Source organism: Mustela lutreola, chromosome X (assembly GCF_030435805.1).
Source record: "Mustela lutreola isolate mMusLut2 chromosome X, mMusLut2.pri, whole genome shotgun sequence".
Classification (NCBI taxonomy): Eukaryota; Metazoa; Chordata; class Mammalia; order Carnivora; family Mustelidae; genus Mustela; species Mustela lutreola.
Genome location: NC_081308.1, coordinates 31,911,205 through 31,932,456, shown reverse-complemented (window position 1 = coordinate 31,932,456; position 21,252 = coordinate 31,911,205). Strand labels below are relative to the sequence as shown.

The following is a 21,252-nucleotide window of genomic DNA, read 5'->3' as shown; positions in this document are numbered from 1 at the left end:
GAAATTAAGTATCTCAAAAATTAGAAATAAATGAAGATAATGATGGAATTATATAGGTCTATTTAGCGCTTATGTTTTAATTGAAAGAATACTTTATAGAGCACTGGGTGTTGTACATACACAATGAATCTTGGAACACTGCATCAAAAACTAATGATGTATTTTATGGAGACTAATATAACACAATAAAAAAAGGAAAGAATACTTTAAAACAATGTATCTTAAAATTATGCCACAAATTTATACTCAATGTTTTTCCCAGTAAAAAAACCTTTTTCTTGGCAATTTAATTTCAATTTTATTTCTAAACAATTACATTTTTAAAATTGCATCTTTAATTTTGGTTATGAATTAGCTATGTTAGAAGAGATGAGCAGTCAAATTCTTATAAGCTTATTACAAAGAGTAACATTAGACTCAGCAACTGACTATATCGGCAATGAACCTTTGAACTAAATGCAGTAAATAATGATTATGAAAATATGTGTTTCAAAAGATGATAACATTTTTCCACACTATGCACGTGTGATTACTTTGCCTCCTATATTCCTCTGTTTGGGCTAAGGCCAACCAATCCAAAGGGAAACAAAAGTAAATAAAAAGTTGTTTGTTGGTACTCCAGTTTATCAGAGTGATAGGAAAAATGTAAGACTGTTTTGGAAAAACTAGGTATAACAGAAGTAATAGTGGTGTACAAAGCAACTCTCTAAGGTACATCATCACTACTTAATGGAGGCTTTCAGTTTGTCTGAAATGAATGTTACTAAAAAAAATCTTATAGGAATTGTAATTACAGCTATTATATTTTCAATAGCTCAAGCTTTTATTTTGACAAATGGATTTTTTTCTCTGCTAAACAGTCTATATTTGACTTCTTCAAAATGCATTTCTAACAGTAAGAACAAACATTTCCTAGTATATAGTTTGCTTTCCATTAGGCATAGTTTTTCTCTAATTTTATACTAGCTTGTAAAATGTCAATATCAGACTCAAGTTTAAAGCCTGAGCAATGTAATTTTATATCAATGGTTAATCTTTTGAAAATAATGTAAAACCATTTATTGAATGCTTACTCTGTGTTGGGCATATGCTGAATGCCTCTCATTTGTTATCTACTGAACCCCTTCAATAAACATAAAAATTAATTCCTCATTAGACTCTTTTTAAAGCTGAGCAACCTGGACTGCACAGAAGGTTGGCTAACTCATTCCAGGTTACACAGTTAGTAGGTGACAAAGGCATACATAGAATGGGGAAAATGGTACATTATGTCTAAATATCACTGAATATACCACAGAATAAAAGGGCTTTTGAATAGAAAGGTAGCAAAATAACTCACATACTCAAGAAATGTTTATTCTGACCTAAAGCAATAGGTTTCAGATAATGTTCACTGATTATCTCAAGTATTTAGAAAACTTAGAAAACTTCCTAAAGCAAGTTTCTATGGCAACAGTTAAACCTGGCAAAGTCTTGGGCCTTTTGCTCTTGGTCACCCCACACCCATCTTGCTCTCTCCACTGGCTTCATGCTTCACCACTCCCTATCATTAATGACGAATACTGTGGTTAAGGAAAATTTCTGTATGGCTGGGCTTTTATCACCTTGTGAATTTCTTGCAGGTACATTAATTCTGTCAATAAGTGTTTTCATAAATACCTACTCTATGCACAGTACACTACAAATGAGTGAATGAATTTTAAGTGTCTTGTGTCTCTAATACACTACCCCAAAAAGTCAGTAGCAGACTAAAGATGAAAGCCAAAGGATATCTCTGCTAACCCTCTTCCTTCTTCTCTTTTTCTTTCTTTCTTTTTTTTTTTACTTCATTTTAACCACATTTCGAACTCATTTTCTTTTGTTTTATTTTCCCTCTTTAGTGGACCAAAAGGCGAAGTGGAAAAACAAAATTTGGTGGCTAATTAAAGAAACCCAGTGCTGGGGCCAAATCTGCTTTTATTTTGTGTATAATACAGCTCTTGTCTTCTATTCCTTTTAAGATCTTAATTTTTATCATAAAATGTGTAGCAGTCTAGCACCACCCAACTGTAGTCTTTTAGCCTCCATTTGTTTGTGGTATTATACTATTTTTTCTTTCTATAACACATTTTTGAAATGTGTATAACAGAAGACATTATAGACAACAGGAAAGGATTAATAAAGTATATAAGATTCGGATTTCTGTTATAGAGGATGGCTGATTATGTTTTACCATAGGAATAACTTATGCTTTCATTACTGGGGCAATATGTTAAAGCACTAATAACATAGGTTGCCATTAAAACTGCATGTTTCTTCCTGATTCACATAAGAAAAAAATGATATGTTGCATTTCATCAAAATCAAGAATCTGTGTAATCTTTCACAACGTATACATATATCAAAATGTCACACTGTGCATCTTCAATATACACAAGTTTTATTTGTCAATAATGCTGGGGAAAAAAATAACTTCTGCTACTCAATAATAGACAGTATTAAGAAAATTAAAATGAATACCACAGACTGGGAGAAAAAATTTTAAAGCATGATAAAAAATGTAACCAGAATAAATTTTTTAAAAAGATTTTATTTATTTGACACAGAAGGAGAGAGATCACAAGCAGGCAGAGAGGCAGGCGGAGAGAGAGGAGGAAGCAGGCCCCCCGCCCAGCAGAGAGCCCGATGCGGGGCTCGATCCCAGGACCCCGAGATCACGACCCAAACCGAAAGCAGAGGCCCAACCCACTGAGCCACCCAGGTGCCCCTAACTAGAATAAATTTCAAAAACATATTAAAAATTCAGCAATAAGAAAACAAACAACCAAATGTAGGGGGAGGGACAGGCAAAAGATTTGGAAAAGCATTTCAGAAGACACATGGATGACAGAGAAGGAGAAGAAAAGATGCTCAACACTACTACTCAATTGCAGAAATGTAGATTAAAACCACACTGCAACTATACTACACAAGGCTTAAAATGGATAAAAGTGAAATGGTGAGCCCTACTAAGTACGGTCAAAGGATACAGAGAAACTGGAACTTTCATGCAGTGCAGGTGAGAATGGAAAAAGGAACAATGTCTTTGAGAAACTGTTGGCAGGTATTTCTTTAAACATTATAAATTCAACTACCATATTATCCAGCCATCCCACATATGATCTTTGCCCATGCAAAGATTATATATGAATTCTCCTATCAGCTTTACTCATAATTGCCCCCCCAAAATGGAAAATTCCAAATGCCCATCAAAAGGTAAATAGATGAACAAATTGTGGTATATCTATCTCATGGACTACTACTACAAGAAAAGGAATAAACTATTGAAACATGTACTACATAGATGGATCTTAAAACAGTTATGTTGCATAAATGAAAACAACCCCTCAAAAGGGTGTACACTGTATGATTTCATTTGTATACAGTGCTAGCAAATGCACACAAAGTGACCAAAAAACCCAGATAACTGGTCGCCTAAGGCAAGGGTAGTTTGTGGCATGAGGGGAAGGGAAGGTGAATGATTAAAAAGGGAACCTTTTTAGGGTGACATATATTCGTTATTTCATTTGTGACAATGGATTCATGGTTGTAAGCATGTGTTAAAACTTCTCAAACTATATACTTTAAATATGCACAGCTTATTGCATGACAATTATACCACAATAAAACTGTTTAAAAAGCACACTTGGTATTTCAGATATTATAGTCACCACTGCTGAGCAGCATAACAACAAGATCTGAGAACTGTCACCCCAAACTGAATGCAATGTATAAGCAGGATGTGTAAGTGAAGTTCACATCCAATTATAGGTATCTTTCCAGAGTAAGTAATATCATGTATGAGATAATTAATGCAGGATAATTAATAAGCCATATTGAAATCTTCACTATAAATCTATCTCTCATTTACTTATCATTTCTATTCATTAACATCTCTCAGTTCCACAAATTCATATATGTTTCCCTGATACTGAATGCAACTATTTGCTACTTTGTTTGGATTCACCACACTGTGAAGGTGGTTTCTTAGGCCTCCATGTAAAGCCTTCATTTTTTTTTTTCCTTTAAAGATTTTATTTATTTGACAGAGAGAGAGAGACAGAAAGCACAAGCAGGGGGAGCAGGAGAGGGAGAAGCAGGCTCCCTGCTGAGCAGGGAGCTTGATGCAGGGCTCAATTCCAGGACCCTGGGATCATGACCTGAGCCGAAGGCAGACACCTAATGGACTGGGCCACCCACGTGCCCCTATTTTGTTAATTTTATTTTAAGCTTATTTCTATGAGTAATTTCTGAATGAAAAATGAATTCTTTTATTAAAAAAGAATCTTTAGATTCCATCTGAGCAATAAAATGGGGGAGACTGTTTTTCATAGAAATGCTGAATGGTAAGAAGCAAATCTTCACAAGTATTTTTAAAATTTCTGGAAGATCCATGTTAAGATAAAATGCCCCCCCCCAAAAAAAAAGAAGTTTTAGATTCAGAATTTTTTTAAGGAGGTGCAGGGCTGAGGAAGAGAGAGACCGAAAGAATCTGAAGCAGGCTCCATGCCCACCACAGAGCCCAAGACAGAGCTTGATCTCAAGACCCGTGAGATCATGACCTGAACTGAAATCAAGAGTTGAACACTTTATCAGTTGAGCCACCCAGGCGCCCCTAGTTTCAGGATTTTTGAATGATCTTCTAATCTGAATGATTTCTGAGTGATCTGCTACTAATCTCAACTGGTTATGTGAAATTCGTCACATATTAGGAAAGCATCCTTGAAGGTTGATTAGAATTTAAACATTTTCATAAAAATGTATGAAAAAATATTTATAATAAATCCATGTATCTGAGATTCCTAAGCAAAAGTCTTTTTTAAAAAAGATTTTATTGATTTATTTCAGAGAGTGAGTGAGAGAGAGAGCCCGAGATGGGGGAGTGGAAGAGAGAGAAGTAGACTCCCCACTGAGCAGGGAGCCTGGTGTGGGGCTCAACCCCAGGACCCTGGGATCATGATCTGAGTTGAAGGAAGATGCTTAACCAATTGAGCCACCCAGACATCCCTAGAATACTTATTTTGATTTTGGGGAAAGGGGCAGGTAGAAGTTTAGTGCTCACAAACCCTGAAAGGTAATGCCACACAGATGGCAAAGCTGTCTTGAAACATCAGAGCGGGAAAGCACGGATGATAAAAGCAAAGAGAGGAGCCCAAAGGAGCATGAGAGGATCCAAGCAAACTCAGTTCATTCCCTCCACAATGGCCCAAGGCCCTGCTTTTGCAAAACATTTCTTTCACCTAAAGAAGCAAGAAAAATGCTTTAGAGCAACGAACACTTGTTTTGAAGACCGTGGAATCCAACTGGTTTTCATGCCTCCACAACTATGCTCCGGTCCACAATGGTGAAGGGAACACAACAGTAAGATCCAAATTCGGTTTCAGCCAAGTTTCTGTCATTTTTATTGAGACAAATTAGGACAGAGAGAGGGTTAAAGAAGCTGCAAAGCCCCCTGTAATTCCATATTGTATCAGGGAATTTAAAAAAATGTGAGTTAGTATATTAAGTAAGTGTGCTACACATTATTTGAGCACCTATTAAATGAGCATGTTCCATATATTCCCATTTAATGGCCATGACCTCCGTGAAAGATTAAACACTATCAATATTTTACATATAAGAAACCTGACCTTCAGTGAGGTCAGGGTCATACAACCAGAGAATGAATAACTGGAGATCGAAGTCATGTTTGACTTCTAAATGTATTCCTTTACAACACAATAACAATAAAATAAGAAAGAGTAAAGTTAAAGATATGCAATTTTACCACTGCAATGTGGTGGCTAGCATGAATATAATGCCCAAGCTTTAAATGAAAAATGTAAATTTAAATAGCCTAGTTTTGCTCAGCTTCACACTCTGAAAATACATGTGACAGGCAGTGCTTCTCATCACATACATTATCAGAAATCAAATTTTAAACTTCATTTGTATTTTAAAGATGGCAACTGGTAGTATACATCTTGCTGGATAGTGTATAATTTCAGAGAATAGCAGAATGCTAAATATAAAAACAATTTTTATCTTGTTTAAACATAGGCCCAACATAAGAACTTTATTGTGCACGCAGTAAACATTTTGTTTTGACACTGAACAAAAGTTTATGAGGAAAAAAAATTAAAGTCTTCAGCAATGCTGACTAAAAGCTTACTTGCAATTGTTTGGACAAGGCTTTCTTGTGACAGTGTCATAACAGATTTCATTCTAGTGTAAGAACTTCTGAACTGCAAATTTGTAGAAATGAATCTTAGCTGTAATTTACAGTTGTGTTGAACTGAATGAATACAATCATTTTTCAGCAAGTAAAAGACCACTTTCAGCTGCTATTGAAAAACTACAAGGTAATTGTTGGCACCATCACATTGATCATTGCTACCTATGTTCTGGAGCTACCATATTATCAAGGGTCATTTTAGACTACTCTATCATGAATATTCAAGGTAGAGACTAAATTTACTAAAATGACAAGAAACCATCTTAAACATGGATCCTCAATATTTGGTTTTGTAATGTGGAATAAATAACTAAAGCACCCTGGTGAGAGCACTTTACTATGTCCATGTAACGTTCTGTACCATCTAAAGCCTTAATAGTGTAAGTAAATGTTATATGAAAATATTCCTTAATTTTGTTAATTCTTAATTTTTTACCTGAGATATAATAGACATATAACATTGCATTAGTTTTAAGTGTAAAAAAATTCTTGTTGTTCAATGTCTGGAAATCATTTTAGGCCAACATGCTATGATCAAGACATTATATTCTTTCAGCTGGATTTTTGCTCATACATATAAATGTCTTATAATTTATTAAGTGATCCTTGTCACTGCCTATCTCTTCCGTACATGTGTCAACTCTTTGGAAAAAATGTAAGATATTCAACTACTCAAGTTCACCCCACCCCTTTCTTTGGTCACAAATAAATGTCATTAATGATCATAAGAATTTCTAAAGACCTTTTCTTTGGAGATGAAAGTATGTTTGTCACTCAAAAGTAAGAGTTCATAAGAGATAATTATCAAATCTTATACTTAGCTTAATAAAATCAACTGTACTAATTAACAGTTAGACAAAAGCTGCCATTTTTCTAGTAGACAGATAAAATCTAGGTAGCTCAGTCAGTTAAGCATCCAACTCTTGATTTCGGTTCAGATCATGATCTCAGGGTCGTGAGATCAACACCCGGCAATTGGCTCTGGCCCGCGCTCAGCTGGGAGTCTGCCTGGGTTCTCTCCATCCCTCTCCCTCTGTCCATCCCTCCACTCGTGCTCTCTCTCTCCTTCTCTCTCTCTCTCTCAAATAAATAAGTAATACATAAATAAATAAAATCTTTAAAAGTATATTTAGGGATTGTCTTCTCTATAATATCAGCATATTAAATTATTTCAGCCTGGTTTTGAATCTTTACTTAATGGTTGACTTGAATATATGTTATTACCCTTTGAATGTCCTTAGATATATATAGGCATATATCAAATTTTGAACTTCATTTGTTTCTTAGATATATATGTGTGTGTGTGTGTGTGTGTGTGTATCCATACATATTACCCCTTGAGTGTTCTTAAATATAGAGAGATATATATCTAACAGAATATTATTCAGGCATAAAAAAGAATAAAATCTTACCTTTTGCCATGATGTGGATGGGGCTAGAGATTATAATGCTAAGTGAAAAAAATCAGAGAAAGACAAATACCATATGATTTCACTCATATGTGGAATTTAAAAAACAAAAAAATGAACAAAGAGGAAAAAATGCTCTTGGTATCTCGGTAGGAACTGCATTAAATGTGTAGATTGCTTTGGGTAATACAGACATTTAACGATACTTGTGCTTCTAATCCATGAGCACGGAATGTCTTTTCACTTCTTTTTGTCATCTTCAATTTCTTTCATTGTGTTTTATAGTTTTCAGAGTACAGTTTTTAAGACTCCTTGATTAAGTTTATTCCTAGGTACTTTACTATTCTCAGCACAATTGTTAATGGGGTTGCTTTCTTAATTTCTCTTTCTGCTGCTTCATTATTATTATATAGAAATGCAACAGATTTCTCTATGTTGACTTTGTATCTTGTAACTTTAATGAATTCATTTATCAGTTCTAGTAGTTTTTTGGTGGAATGTTTCAGGTTCTCTACACTGAGTATCATGTTGTCTGAGTAGTGAAAGTTGTACTTTGATTGGATGCCTTTTACTTCTTTTTGTTGTCTGATTGCTGTGGCTAGGACTTCCAGTACTACATTGTAGACATCCTTGTCTTGTTCCTGACCTTAGTGAAAAAATCTTTCAGTTTTTCTTAATTAAGCATGATGTTAGCTGTTAGCTGTGGGTTTTTCATATAAGGCCTTTATTATGTTGAGGTATGCTCACGAAACCTACTTCGTGGAGAGTTTTTTTTTTCTCTTTAAGATTTTATTTATTTATTTGACAGAGAGACACAGTGAGACAGGCAACACAAGCAGGAGAAGTGGGAGAGGGAGAAGCATGCTTCCTGCTGAGCAGGGAGATGGAGGGTTTTTTTTTTAAATCATAAATGAATGTTGTACATGGTCAATGCTTTTTCTGCATCTATTGACATGATCATATGGTTTTTATCTTTTCTTTTCCCACAGTGATTGATTTGTGAATACTGAACCATACTTGCATCCCAGGAGTAAGTCCCACTTGATCATGGTGAATGTTTTTAATTTTTAACAAAAAATTTTTAATTTAAATTCAATTAGCCAAGATACAGTACATTATTAGTTTTTGCTAAAATATTCAATAATTCATTAGTTGAATATAACATCCAGTGCTCATCATATCATGTGCCCTCCTTAATTCCCACCACCCAGTTACCCATTCCCCAACCCACCTCCCTTTCTCAACCCTCAGTTTGTTTCAAGGAATCAAGAGGTTTGTCTTCCTCTATGGTTTCTTATCAACTTTCCCTCCCTTCCCCTATTAGCCTCTGCACTATTCCTTATGTTTCACATATGAGTGAAACCATAAGATAATTGTGTTTCTCAGAATGACTTATTTCACTCTGGAATGGGAGAAGATATTTCCAAATGTCTTATCAGATAAAGGGCTGGTATCCAAGATCTATAAAGAACTTCTCAAATGCAACACCCAAAGAACAAATTATCCAGTCAGGAAATGGGCAGAGGACATGCAGAGACACTTCTCCAACGAAGACATACAAACGGCCAACAGACACATTAAAAATGCTCCACATCACTTGCCATCAAGGAAACACAAATCAAAACCACAATGAGATACCTCAAACCAGTTAGAATGGCTAAAATTGACAAGACAGGGAACAACAAATGTTGGAGACGATGTGGAGAAAGGAGAACCATCTTACATTATTGGTGGGAATGAAATCTGGTACAACCACTCTGGAAAATGGTATGGATATTCCTCAGGACCTTAAAAATAGAGCAAACCTAGGACCCAGCAATTGCACTATGGGTTATTTAACCCCAAAGATACAGATGCAGTGAAAAGAAGGGGCACCTGCACCCCAGTGTTCATAGCAGCAATGTCCACAATAGCCAAACTGTAGAAGGAGCCAAAATATCCTTCAATAGATGAATGGATAAAGAAGATGTGGTTCATATGTATAATGGAATATTACTCGGCCATCAGAAAGGATGAATATGTACCATTTACATTGACATAGATGGTACCAGAGGGTATTATGCTAAGTAAAAAAAAAAAAAAAAAAAAAAAAATTAAAGGAAGTATAGCTGACATATCTCCCAGTTAATTATATAACCTTCCTTAGTGTTGTTTACTATCAGAATTACATTTGACTCCCCTTTCTCCTTTATCTCTCCATATCCTATTTCCATCAGATGTAACTGTGGTGGACACTATACAACATCAATCACATTCTTAATCGGGAATGAAGGACTTATTTTTGTAGCTACAGGGAATGATACTGGAAGATAAAAATTAGGTCAGCCCTCTTTGGGCATTGTCTTAGCTTGAAAAAAGCCTTATCCAAGGTCAAACCTACTTTCACATGCAGTCTGCTTTCAGTGACTGATCAATACAGTAGCATAAAGGCCCAGTCCCCCTCTCCTAACTTGGGACAACTCCAAAAGACCATCCTAGCTTAAGAGGCCCCAAAAAATTGACTAAAACCCTTGACTGGACCTCTCTAGAAGCCCAACTTCCTTCTCCTCCTGGTCAATATACCTTCTTATCTTTCTTTTCACAAATGTTGATCATAATACACCTCCTAATAAATGTCCTGCCAATCCCCCATCTCAGAATTTGAATCCCTGAAAACCCAAGCTGTTATAGCATCATTTCCCATTTTTATTTATTTTAAAACTGTTCCTCTATTCTTTAATCCACTATCACTGGTCTAGTTCAGTCTGCCCTTAACTTTTTCTTTTCTTTTCTAAGATTTATTTATTAGAGAGAGAGATTGAGAGAGAGCAAGTGGTGGGGGGCAAAGGGGGTGAAAAGCAGAGGGAGAAGAGAAAGAGAATCTCAAGCAGAATCCTCACTGAGCACAGAGCCTGACACAGGGCTCAATCTCATGATTCTGAGATCATAACCTGAGCTGAAATAAAGAGTTGGATGTTCAACCACCTGAACCACCCAGGTGCCCTTACCCTTAATTTTCATTTAAAATGGTCAATCTTCACTATTCGTTCCAAGGCCAGAGAGGCATTCAAATTCAAGTCTCTATAACACCCACTTTAAACATGATTGTAGCTCACTGAAGACGCTGCAAAAATTCCAAATCTGTCCATTTTTCAAAATTTCTACCTACCAAACAGTATGACATAATACCTATTGTGGTATATGCTCTTGGTGTCCCACAAAAATCACCTCTCCAGACAGCTTCCATATACAGCATTGGTTTCCTAGGAGTTTTCCAGTGGGGAATGATTCATGAGAATCATGATTCGTGAGAATCTGCCCTAAGAGCAAACTTTAGCCAGTGATGTATTGGAGTTAGTCGATCATTACCACAGTTTGCTTGTCCTCTGGCATGACAATTCTGTCTAAAGGTTCCCGGTGAGCTTACTCCGGTCTCAGCAGTAGTCTGATACCTAGCTTACTTTTTATTGACTTTCTCCTTTTAGCATCTTACCTTCCCATTCTTTCAGAGTTCTTATTGTGATCAACTCTCACCTAAACTCTTTGCAATTAAACTCTTTTCTCAGGGTCTTCTTTTAAGAGAAGAAGCACAAATATTGAGAACTGATCAACTAGAATATTACTAAAGGCTCCTAAAGGATCTTTCAGATCTAATTGCCCTCTCTTGCCCTTCCTATCTGTTTTATATTTTACCTCTAGAATTTTCTTTCTAAAACTCTGTTGACTCACACTCCTTAGAAATCCTCAGTGACTCCCACTGCAATAAGAAGTAAAACAAAACTCTGCCCATCAAATTTGGCCTGTATTTCTAACTGCATTTCCTACCACAAACACACAGCAGACATACTCCTCAACTCATTACTGACATGAAGCATCTTGTTTGTGCTTTCAGTAAGATTGCTTCCTCTGGTGTAAGGACCCCGCCATATTGGCAAATAAATCACAGCTTATCCTTTGTGGTCCAAATCAAACTGATTATCCCCTAAAAAGACCTCTCATACCCCCAGTATTAGGATTAATATCTCCTGCTCTCATGCTCCCCAGTGCCATATATTGCCATTTTGGTATATCAAAGTGTACGTTTTACTAAGATGACTTATGGATATGTATTTCTACCACCAGATATGAATTCCTAGTAGGCAGGAGGCATGATACCCATCTTTGCATCCATGGCTAATATTTGAAATAATTAACAAATCTATATTCTAATTTGGCCATTGAGAAAGGACACGGGATAAAAATCCTGGGGCACCCTGGTGAGTTATATTTTAACCGTTTATTTGCTGCTGCCTTGTTGGGAAGTCCTGGGGGGCCTGAGGGAGGAGTTATGGTGCTATAGTGGCAAGGTTTTACTACAGTGGTGCTCAAACAGTTGGGTATTTGCCAACATATATGGAAAAGCATCTGTTACAATATTTTAACAAATAGGGCATAATTAGCTGGATGTCAGCTTTGTTTACAACTATTATACTTATAAAGGCTTCCCAAGTTATAGGCCTTTTGCAAATAATAGTTATGTAATTAAGAACAGAACTGAAAAGAAGCACAATGTTTTTTAAAAAGACCACTGATACACACATGCACATGGATATACTTCTTTAACTGGCACAAATAGAAATATTCTCATATACATATGGAAATGTTAGAGTGTGTTTTTTTAATCACATTAGATTAACAACTATTCAGAAGCAATTACATTTATACTGCTTCAAGTACTGTATAAGTTTTCTTACAATAATATCATTAAGATGGACTTCGCCTTGTCACCTTCTCCAAATCCTATCAACAGTCATTCACCTCTAAGGGACTGCCCTGGAAAGAGCAGACATGATAGTGCCTTGCAAATATTTTTCAAAATTATGAAGCCTACAAAACCTCTTGTGTAGCCAGCAAGAGTTACTAATTCATCCCCACTTAATGATGTACCTCGAGTCACTTTTAACTTCCTCAAATTCCTTCAAAAGTCCTTCAAACCAGCATGTTAAATGAATTCATATCTTGTTCACTGAAACTATGTATTGAAATTTTATGGTCTCTGAAAGCTGCCAAAACTAACAAAAAACGACTATAGAAAGGAAAGATATATTAAATATGATTTCTTAATTATTCTTAGCTCCATTTCCATAACTTTAAGATTCTGATTCATAGATAAGGAGTTTTGTTTGTTTAAGGGAGTCATACACATTTCTGATACAACAGTGTTGTGCAGTTTGAGGTTCCTCATATGTTCTTTCTCATACATAGCAGAACTCGCTCCCTTTTGTAGAAGAGGAAACTGAGATTTAATATGTTTATCAAAAATAATGGCAAATCTGAATGATTCACTGCCCTTTTCAAAAGACTAGCTAACATTCCAAAACTAAGGGAAATCCACTAGTAGGGCTGTCATTTGACTATTAAAATGAGAAGTGAACTTTAGATTTCTAAAAATCAATTCTTCTGAATTACATAAAATAACAAAATATGCTACTTTATTGAAATGCTAGGAATAGGTTCACTATAGCTTAAAATCTACCCATCACATGGAGAATTATTAATTGGCTTTGCAAAGCCAAATAAATGTCTGAAAAGTGGTGGGAGAATTTTGGAAGATGCTGATAACTATGACCCTAGTAATATGTGAGGTCAAGTTCACTAGAAGCAGACAGTGTGGTTGGGCAAGTTGGGTCTTGCTTTGCAGCACATTTTGTTCTAGTAGTATTGAATGGATCACTCTGTTTGCCATTCTGAAGTTTCCCTTCTACTTATTAATAGCACTGGAATACTAGGTATAGACCCTTCTATGCTAACTATAGATCCTTTCCTAAAACATTTTTTGTTGAGGCAAACAGGGTTGAGACACTAATTCTTCCACGGAGCACAAGATTGCTACTAGGTGTGTACTTACTATACTTCTAAATTATATCCCTTTACCTATATATGATGATTTTCTCAGCAGGATCCAACCATCGTGGGGCATGTAATTCTCTCTCAAAGAGGACAGCTTACTTCTTCAACGAATCAGTTCCTCAGTTCTTCCCTATGACTCTTCAAACTTCTCAAGCACCCTCCCTTCAAAAGCTTATAGAATAACCCTCAGCACTGTTCCCAGGCAAGCAATTCTGTTCAGGAACCATCAGGGTAATTTGTATAAATGAATGCTTCATTAGAGACGAAGGAAGGAAAATTCACACACCAAAGACTTTAGCCTATTTTTTCATGTATTAATTCAGTGCATATGCTTGTTTTATAATACCTATTCCCATAAACAAACATTCTCATAAGACGCTGCCTTACACACAAATTGGTTTAAGTATTTAGAAGTATTTATCACAATTTTAAATGTAAATACCCTTAACTAAATATTTCTACTTCTAGAAATTTGTCCAATACATACATTCAAATAAATGGCCAAAAGAGTATAGCTCAAGATAGAAAAGGTATGTTCCAAAGCTCCAATTATTCACAAAGCTAATGACTGAAGTAGAAAACCAAATTTCCCTCTGTGTCATTTATTAGAAAAGGGAAATGTAAACGATATTTTTAAAATTTCTTCTCATCCTGTATCTGTCCTAGTGTGGTGGTTAATAATACTTTACTAATGGTTTTGTTACCTTTGAATATACCACGTTTCCTAGGGGACACATGTAGAATATATGGAACCGCATTATCAGGGTCTATGGTGATTTTTGGATTTCCCCACACTATTGGAAGATCTGAAGTTACCTAGAAAAGAGATTTCAAATAATTACACAATGTCAATATTTATATGAAATTTATGTAACAAGCTAAAGCATAGAAAAAACTGAAAACTTAAATACGTCCATTAAAACTGTTCATCTTTAAATGAAAAGCAAACCAGAAAACATTACAGTAAAAGAAAAATCCGAGGAGATCTCTGAAAAAATAGAACAAAGAAAATGACTCTTACAAAAAGAGAGATGCTTATTTTCTGTTGCTCCTTGTAGCAAGAATACTGATGCTTAGATAACTTGAGTATCTTTTATAGGCCATGCATAACAACTTGATGTGTAAAAGATGAACCATTTCAATGAATTTTATATCAATATTAACACAGCAAATAAAGAATATTTAAGTAGCATTTGACCATAACTCTGGTTAAATCCAACTTTCAGATCACTGAATGCTATATCTCACTAACCCCCACTGCCTAGGCAAACACTAATCTACTTTGTGTCTGAACAATTCATAGAAATCATGTAACATGTGGTCATTTGTGACTAGCTTTTTTCACTTAGCAAAATGTTTTCAAGGTTCATCTGTATTGTGGTATATATCACTATATCATTTCATTGACAAATGATACTAAATTGTATGATATGCCGTATTTCATGTATCCACAAATGTGGAAATTCCGTTTGCTTCCACTTTTGTCTACTATGACCAATGCTTCCATGAAAACATCTACAAGCTTTGAAGTGGACATAGATGCTCATTTGTCATGGACATAGATATATCTAGGAGTGGGATTGCTGAAGCAAATGATAACTCAATATTTAACCTTCAGAGTTACTGCTTCCAAAACTGTCTGTCAAAGTGACTGTACCATTTTCTTTTCTACCAAAAGGGCATAATGGCTCCTATTTCTCTACATCTTCTCTCATAGTTTTTACTGTCATTTTGATTAGAGCCTTCTTAGTAAGTTTGAAGTAGTATCTCACTGGGATTTTGATTTGCATTTTTCTAATGGCTAATAGGTTGACTATCTTTTCATGTGCTTACTGCTCATGTGCATATCCGCCCTGGGGAACTGTCTATTTATTTATCTATTTTTTTTAAAGATTTTATTTATTTATTTGACAGACAGAGATCACAAGTAGGCAGAGAGGCAGGCAGAGAGAGAGAGGGGAAGCAGGCTCCCTGCTGAGCTGAGAGCCCAATGCGGGGCTCGATCCCAGAACCCTGGGATCATGACCTGAGCCGAAGGCAGAGGCTTTAACCCACTGAGCCACTCAGGCTCCCCTTATTCATCTATTTTTAAAGATTATATTTATTTATTTGAGAGAGAGAGAAATTGAGAGGACAAGTGGGAGGAGGGGTAGAGGGAGAAGCAGACTCCCTGTGGAGCAGGGAGCCCGATGCTGGACTTGATCCCAGGACTCTGGGATCATGACCTGAGCCTAAGACAGATGCTTAACTGACTGAGCCACCTGGGCACCCAGGAGCTGTCTATTTAAATTCTGTATGTTTCAGGGAGCCTGGTGGCTCTGTCCAGATGCCTGGTCTTCTAATCAGATGCCTGCTTAGCAAAGGACTTTAATTTCTGCCCCCCAAGGTTTTTTTTTGGCCCCCTACGTTTTTCTTGAGTAAATATTTTTCAGATTGTTTTAAGTTTTTGTTTAATTTCAAGGTCAGAAAATTTTCATTTTTGACAATTTTTGCCAGTGTTTTATTGTTTTTGAGGAGGAACAGATGTACACAACTCCTTGCTCTACCATTTTAGAAGTTCCATATCTGCTGTTTTCCTTACTGCTTAACTATTTTCTACTACTTAACCACTTGGGTAAAATACCACAGCATTTTACCTGTATCTCAATTATGTTCTCTGATTTTTTATTTTTTTATTATTTATTTTTTATTTTCTCTTTCATACTGAGGAAGTCCCAACCCAAAATAAGTGAGTTTTCTATAGAAAACTATTCTTACAGCAGTTAGATGAACTATAACTTAAAGGCCTTTTTAAAAAGGTATAAAAATGTCTAGTAGCTGTAGTGCCTGGGTGGTTCAATGTGAGCATTGGGTTCTTGGTTTTGGCTCAGGTCATGACCTTGGCATTGAGATGGAGCCCCATTTAGGCTCCACACTGGGCGGGGAACCTACTTAAGATTCTCTTTCTTCCCCCACCCCCACCCCCGGCTCACACCCTTTCTCTCTTTCTTTAAAAAAAAGGACAAGTACAGCAATGAAAAATAGAACAAAGAAAAGATATGAGAAGAATATATTGAGTTTGAATTGTTAGCAGATTGTCAAAATGCAGGTGAACAGCAAGCAGTCAAGAATGAGGAACTGACTTAACACATACCGCTGGAGTAACAGTGCAGGTGTGGCACTTGTAACTTGATGACAGCTTGAAGTGAAGAAATGTCCAGGTGAGATGTTGTAAAGACATAGGAATACTTTGGAAAATGGAAACTTGAAAAGACATCAGGAGGTTAGAGGGATAAAAGAACCAGATAAGTAATAATCAAGAAATGGCAAGGAAATGAGAAATACACAATGATATAAAATAAAAGGTGAGGAGTTTTAAGAAGGCAGATCGACACTGTCAAACACTGCAGGAGTTTGAGGCAGATACATTGGCAAAATAAGTGATTTTTCTTGACCCAAAATCAAAGGTAATTGCTGTGGCAGCAATTTCACAGCACAGTAGAAAAGCTTTAAATCGCCCACCGTAAATTAAGAAGTGATCATGCAACCATCGTTTTTTCAAAAAGTTTAGCAATTGTGGACAATAAAGATGATAATAGTTGAAGAAGAAGTAGTATACAGATGAGTTTTCTCTGGTAATGGAAAATGTGAGAATATACATTAAGGGAAATAATCCCACAAAGATGAAGATACTGAGAGTGAAAGAGCAGGGGGAAAGAATGTGAATCAGTCTTGAGTGCACTGAGGTAAATTTCATTTCACAGATGGAGGAATGAAGATGGAGAATCAGAAGCATTTCAGTGCTACTAAATCTGGGAGTCTGCTTCTCTCTGCCTGCCTCTCTGCCTACTTGTGATCTCTGTCTGTCAAATAAATAAATAAATGAATGAAATCTTAAAAAAAAAAAAAACATGGATAAGAGAGGCATGCCCCTCTTCTCAGTTTATAATCTGGTAGAAAATAATAAAAAGGTAATAGTAATATGATATAGTATGTCTGATGGTGGAAGCACATGAAAGATACCTAATCTCTAATTTTATAATCCATGAATTTTTAAATCTATTCAAAAAAAATTTTATTATCGGGGCACCTGGGTGGCTCAGTGGGTTAAAGCCTCTGCCTTCACCTCAAGTCATGATCCCAGGGTCCTGGGATCAAGCCCCGCATAGGGCTCTCTGCTCAGCAGGGAGCCTGCTTCCTCCTCTCTCTCTGTCTGCCTCTCTGCCTACTTGTAATCTCTCTCTGTCAAATAAATAAATCAAATCTTTAAAAAAAATATTTTTATTATCATTCTGGGAAAAGTGGCATCTAGGATATGCCCTAAAGAATTAAGAGGGACTCAGGAGTCAAGATGGCGGAGAAGTAGCAAGCTGAGACTGCTTCAGCTAGCCGGAGATCAGCTAGATAGCTTATCTAAAGATTGCAAACACCTGAAAATCCATCGGCAGATCGAAGAGAAGAAGAACAGCAATTCTGGAAACAGAAAAACAACCACTTTCTGAAAGGTAGGACCGGCGGAGAAGTGAATCCAAAGCGACGGGAAGATAGACCCCGGGGGGAGGGGCCGGCTCCCGGCAAGCGGCGGAGCAACCGCACACAAAATCAGGACTTTTAAAAGTCTGTTCCGCTGAGGGACATTGCTCCAGAGGCTAAACCGGGGCGAAGCCCACGCGGGGTCAGCGTGGCCTCAGGTCCCGCAGGGTCACAGAAGGATCGGGGGTGTCTGAGTGTCGCAGAGCTTGCGGGTATTGGAACGGGAAAGCCGGCTACAGAGACAGAGCCGACAGTAAACTCGCAGCTCCGTGTTACCTTGAACCGGTCGCAGGCTCGGTGAGCTCGGAGCGCGGCCGGAGGTCAGGCAGACGGGAGTAACTGGGCGCTGTTCTCTGAGGGCGCACTGAGGAGTGGGGCCCTGGGCTCTCGGCTCCTCCGGGCCGGAGACCAGGAGGCCGCCATTTGTATTCCCGTCCTCTGGAACTCTACGGAAAGCGCTCAGGGAACAAAAGCTCCTGAAAGCAAACCCGAGCGGATTACTCACCCCGGCCCCGGGTAAGGGCGGTGTAATTCCGCCTGGGGCAAAGACACTTGAGAATCACTACAACAGGCCCCTTCCCCAGAAGATCAACAAGAAATCCAGCCGAGACCAAGTTCACCTACCAAGGAGTGCGGTTTCAATACCAAGGAGAGCAGCAGAATTCCAGAGGAGGAGAAAGCCAAGCACGGAACTCATGGCTTTTTTCCTGTGATTTTTTTTAGTCTTGCAGTTAATTTAATTTTTTCTTTTTCATTTTTTTTTTTTTCTCGCCTTCGGGTAAAATTTTTTTTTAACTGTTACCTTTTTCTTTTTTAACGATTTTTTACTAGTTTATCTAATATATATATATTTTTTTTACATTTTTCTTAGGTGTTTTCTTTTTTTAAAAATATTCTTTTCTTTTCTTTTCTTTTCTTTTTTTTTTTTTTTCCTTTTTCTTTCTTCCTTTTTGAACCTCTTTTTATCCCCTTTCTCCCCACTCACGATTTTGGATCTCTTCTAATTTGGTTAAAGCATATTTTCCTGGGGTTGTTGCCACCCTTTTAGTATTTTACTTGCCCCTTCATTTACTCTTATCTGGACAAAATGACAAGACGTAAAAATTCAACACAAAAAAAAGAACAAGAGGCAGTACCGAAGGCTAGGGACCTAATCAATACAGACATCGGTAATATGTCAGATCTAGAGTTCAGAATGACAATTCTCAAGGTTCTAGCCGGGCTCGAAAAAGGCATGGAAGATATTAGAGAAACCCTCTCGAGAGATATAAAAGCCCTTTCTGGAGAAATAAAAGAACTAAAATCTAACCAAGGTGAAATCAAAAAAGCTATTAATGAGGTGCAATCAAAAATGGAGGCTCTAACTGCTAGGATAAATGAGGCAGAAGAAAGAATTAGTGATATAGAAGACCAAATGACAGAGAATAAAGAAGCTGAGCAAAAGAGGGACAAACAGCTACTGGACCACGAGGGGAGAATTCGAGAGATAAGTGACACCATAAGACGAAACAACATTAGAATAATTGGGATTCCAGAAGAAGAAGAAAGTGAGAGGGGAGCAGAAGGTATACTGGAGAGAATTATTGGGGAGAATTTCCCCAATATGGCAAAGGGAACGAGCATCAAAATTCAGGAGGTTCAGAGAATGCCCCTCAAAATCAATAAGAATAGGCCCACACCCCGTCACCTAATAGTAAAATTTACAAGTCTCAATGACAAAGAGAAAATCCTGAAAGCAGCCCGGGAAAAGAAGTCTGTAACATACAATGGTAAAAATATTAGATTGGCAGCTGACTTATCCACAGAGACCTGGCAGGCCAGAAAGAGCTGGCATGATATTTTCAGAGCACTAAACGAGAAAAACATGCAGCCAAGAATACTATATCCAGCTAGGCTATCATTGAAAATAGAAGGAGAGATTAAAAGCTTCCAGGACAAACAACAACTGAAAGAATTTGCAAACACCAAACCAGCTCTACAGGAAATATTGAAAGGGGTCCTCTAAGCAAAGAGAGAGCCTACAAGTGGTAGATCAGAAAGGAACAGAGACCATATACAGTAACAGTCACCTTACAGGCAATACAATGGCACTAAATTCATATCTCTCAATAGTTACCCTGAATGTGAATGGGCTAAATGCCCCTGTCAAAAGACACAGGGTATCAGAATGGATAAAAAAACAAAACCCAACTATATGTTGCCTCCAAGAAACACATTTTAAGCCCGAAGACACCTCCAGATTTAAAGTGAGGGGGTGGAAAAGAATTTACCATGCTAATGGACATCAGAAGAAAGCAGGAGTGGTAGTCCTTATATCAGATCAATTAGATTTTAAGCCAAAGACTATAATAAGAGATGAGGAAGGACACTATATCATACTCAAAGGGTCTGTCCAACAAGAAGATTTAACAATTTTAAATATCTATGCCCCCAATGTGGGAGCAGCCAACTATATAAACCAATTAATAACAAAATCAAAGAAACACATCAACAACAATACAATAATAGTAGGGGACTTTAACACTCCCCTCACTGAAATGGACAGGTCATCCAAGCAAAAGATCAGCAAGGAAATAAAGGCCTTAAACGACACACTGGACCAGATGGACATCACAGATATATTCAGAATATTTCATCCCAAAGCAACAGAATACACATTCTTCTCTAGTGCACATGGAACATTCTCCAGAATAGATCACATCCTCGGTCCTAAATCAGGACTCAACCGGTATCAAAAGATTGGGATCATTCCCTGCATATTTTCAGACCACAATGCTCTAAAGCTAGAACTCAACCACAAAAGGAAGTTTGGAAAGAACCCAAATACATGGAGACTAAACGGTATCCTTCTAAAGAATGAATGGGTCAACCGGGAAATTAAAGAAGAATTGAAAAAAATCATGGAAACAAATGATAATGAAAATACAACGGTTCAAAATCTGTGGGACACAACAAAGGCAGTCCTGAGAGGAAAATATATAGCGGTACAAGCCTTTCTCAAGAAACAAGAAAGGTCTCAGGTACACAACCTAACCCTACACCTAAAGGAGCTGGAGAAAGAACAAGAAAGAAACCCTAAGCCCAGCAGGAGAAGAGAAATCATAAAGATCAGAGCAGAAATCAATGAAATAGAAACCAAAAAAACAATAGAACAAATCAACGAAACTAGGAGCTGGTTCTTTGAAAGAATTAATAAAATTGATAAACCCCTGGCCCGACTTATCAAAAAGA

General features: G+C 37.0%; 1 protein-coding gene across 1 annotated transcript in view; it reads right to left on the bottom strand.

Annotated features, from left to right (window-relative positions):
• CFAP47 (cilia and flagella associated protein 47) overlaps positions 1-21,252 on the bottom strand; it is a 546,720-nt gene that overhangs the window by 187,368 nt on the left and 338,100 nt on the right. Inside the window, exon 49 of the mRNA XM_059157736.1 lies at positions 14,214-14,325. Within this exon, the coding sequence (XP_059013719.1) occupies positions 14,214-14,325 (112 nt within the window). The remainder of the gene's footprint in view (positions 1-14,213; positions 14,326-21,252) is intronic.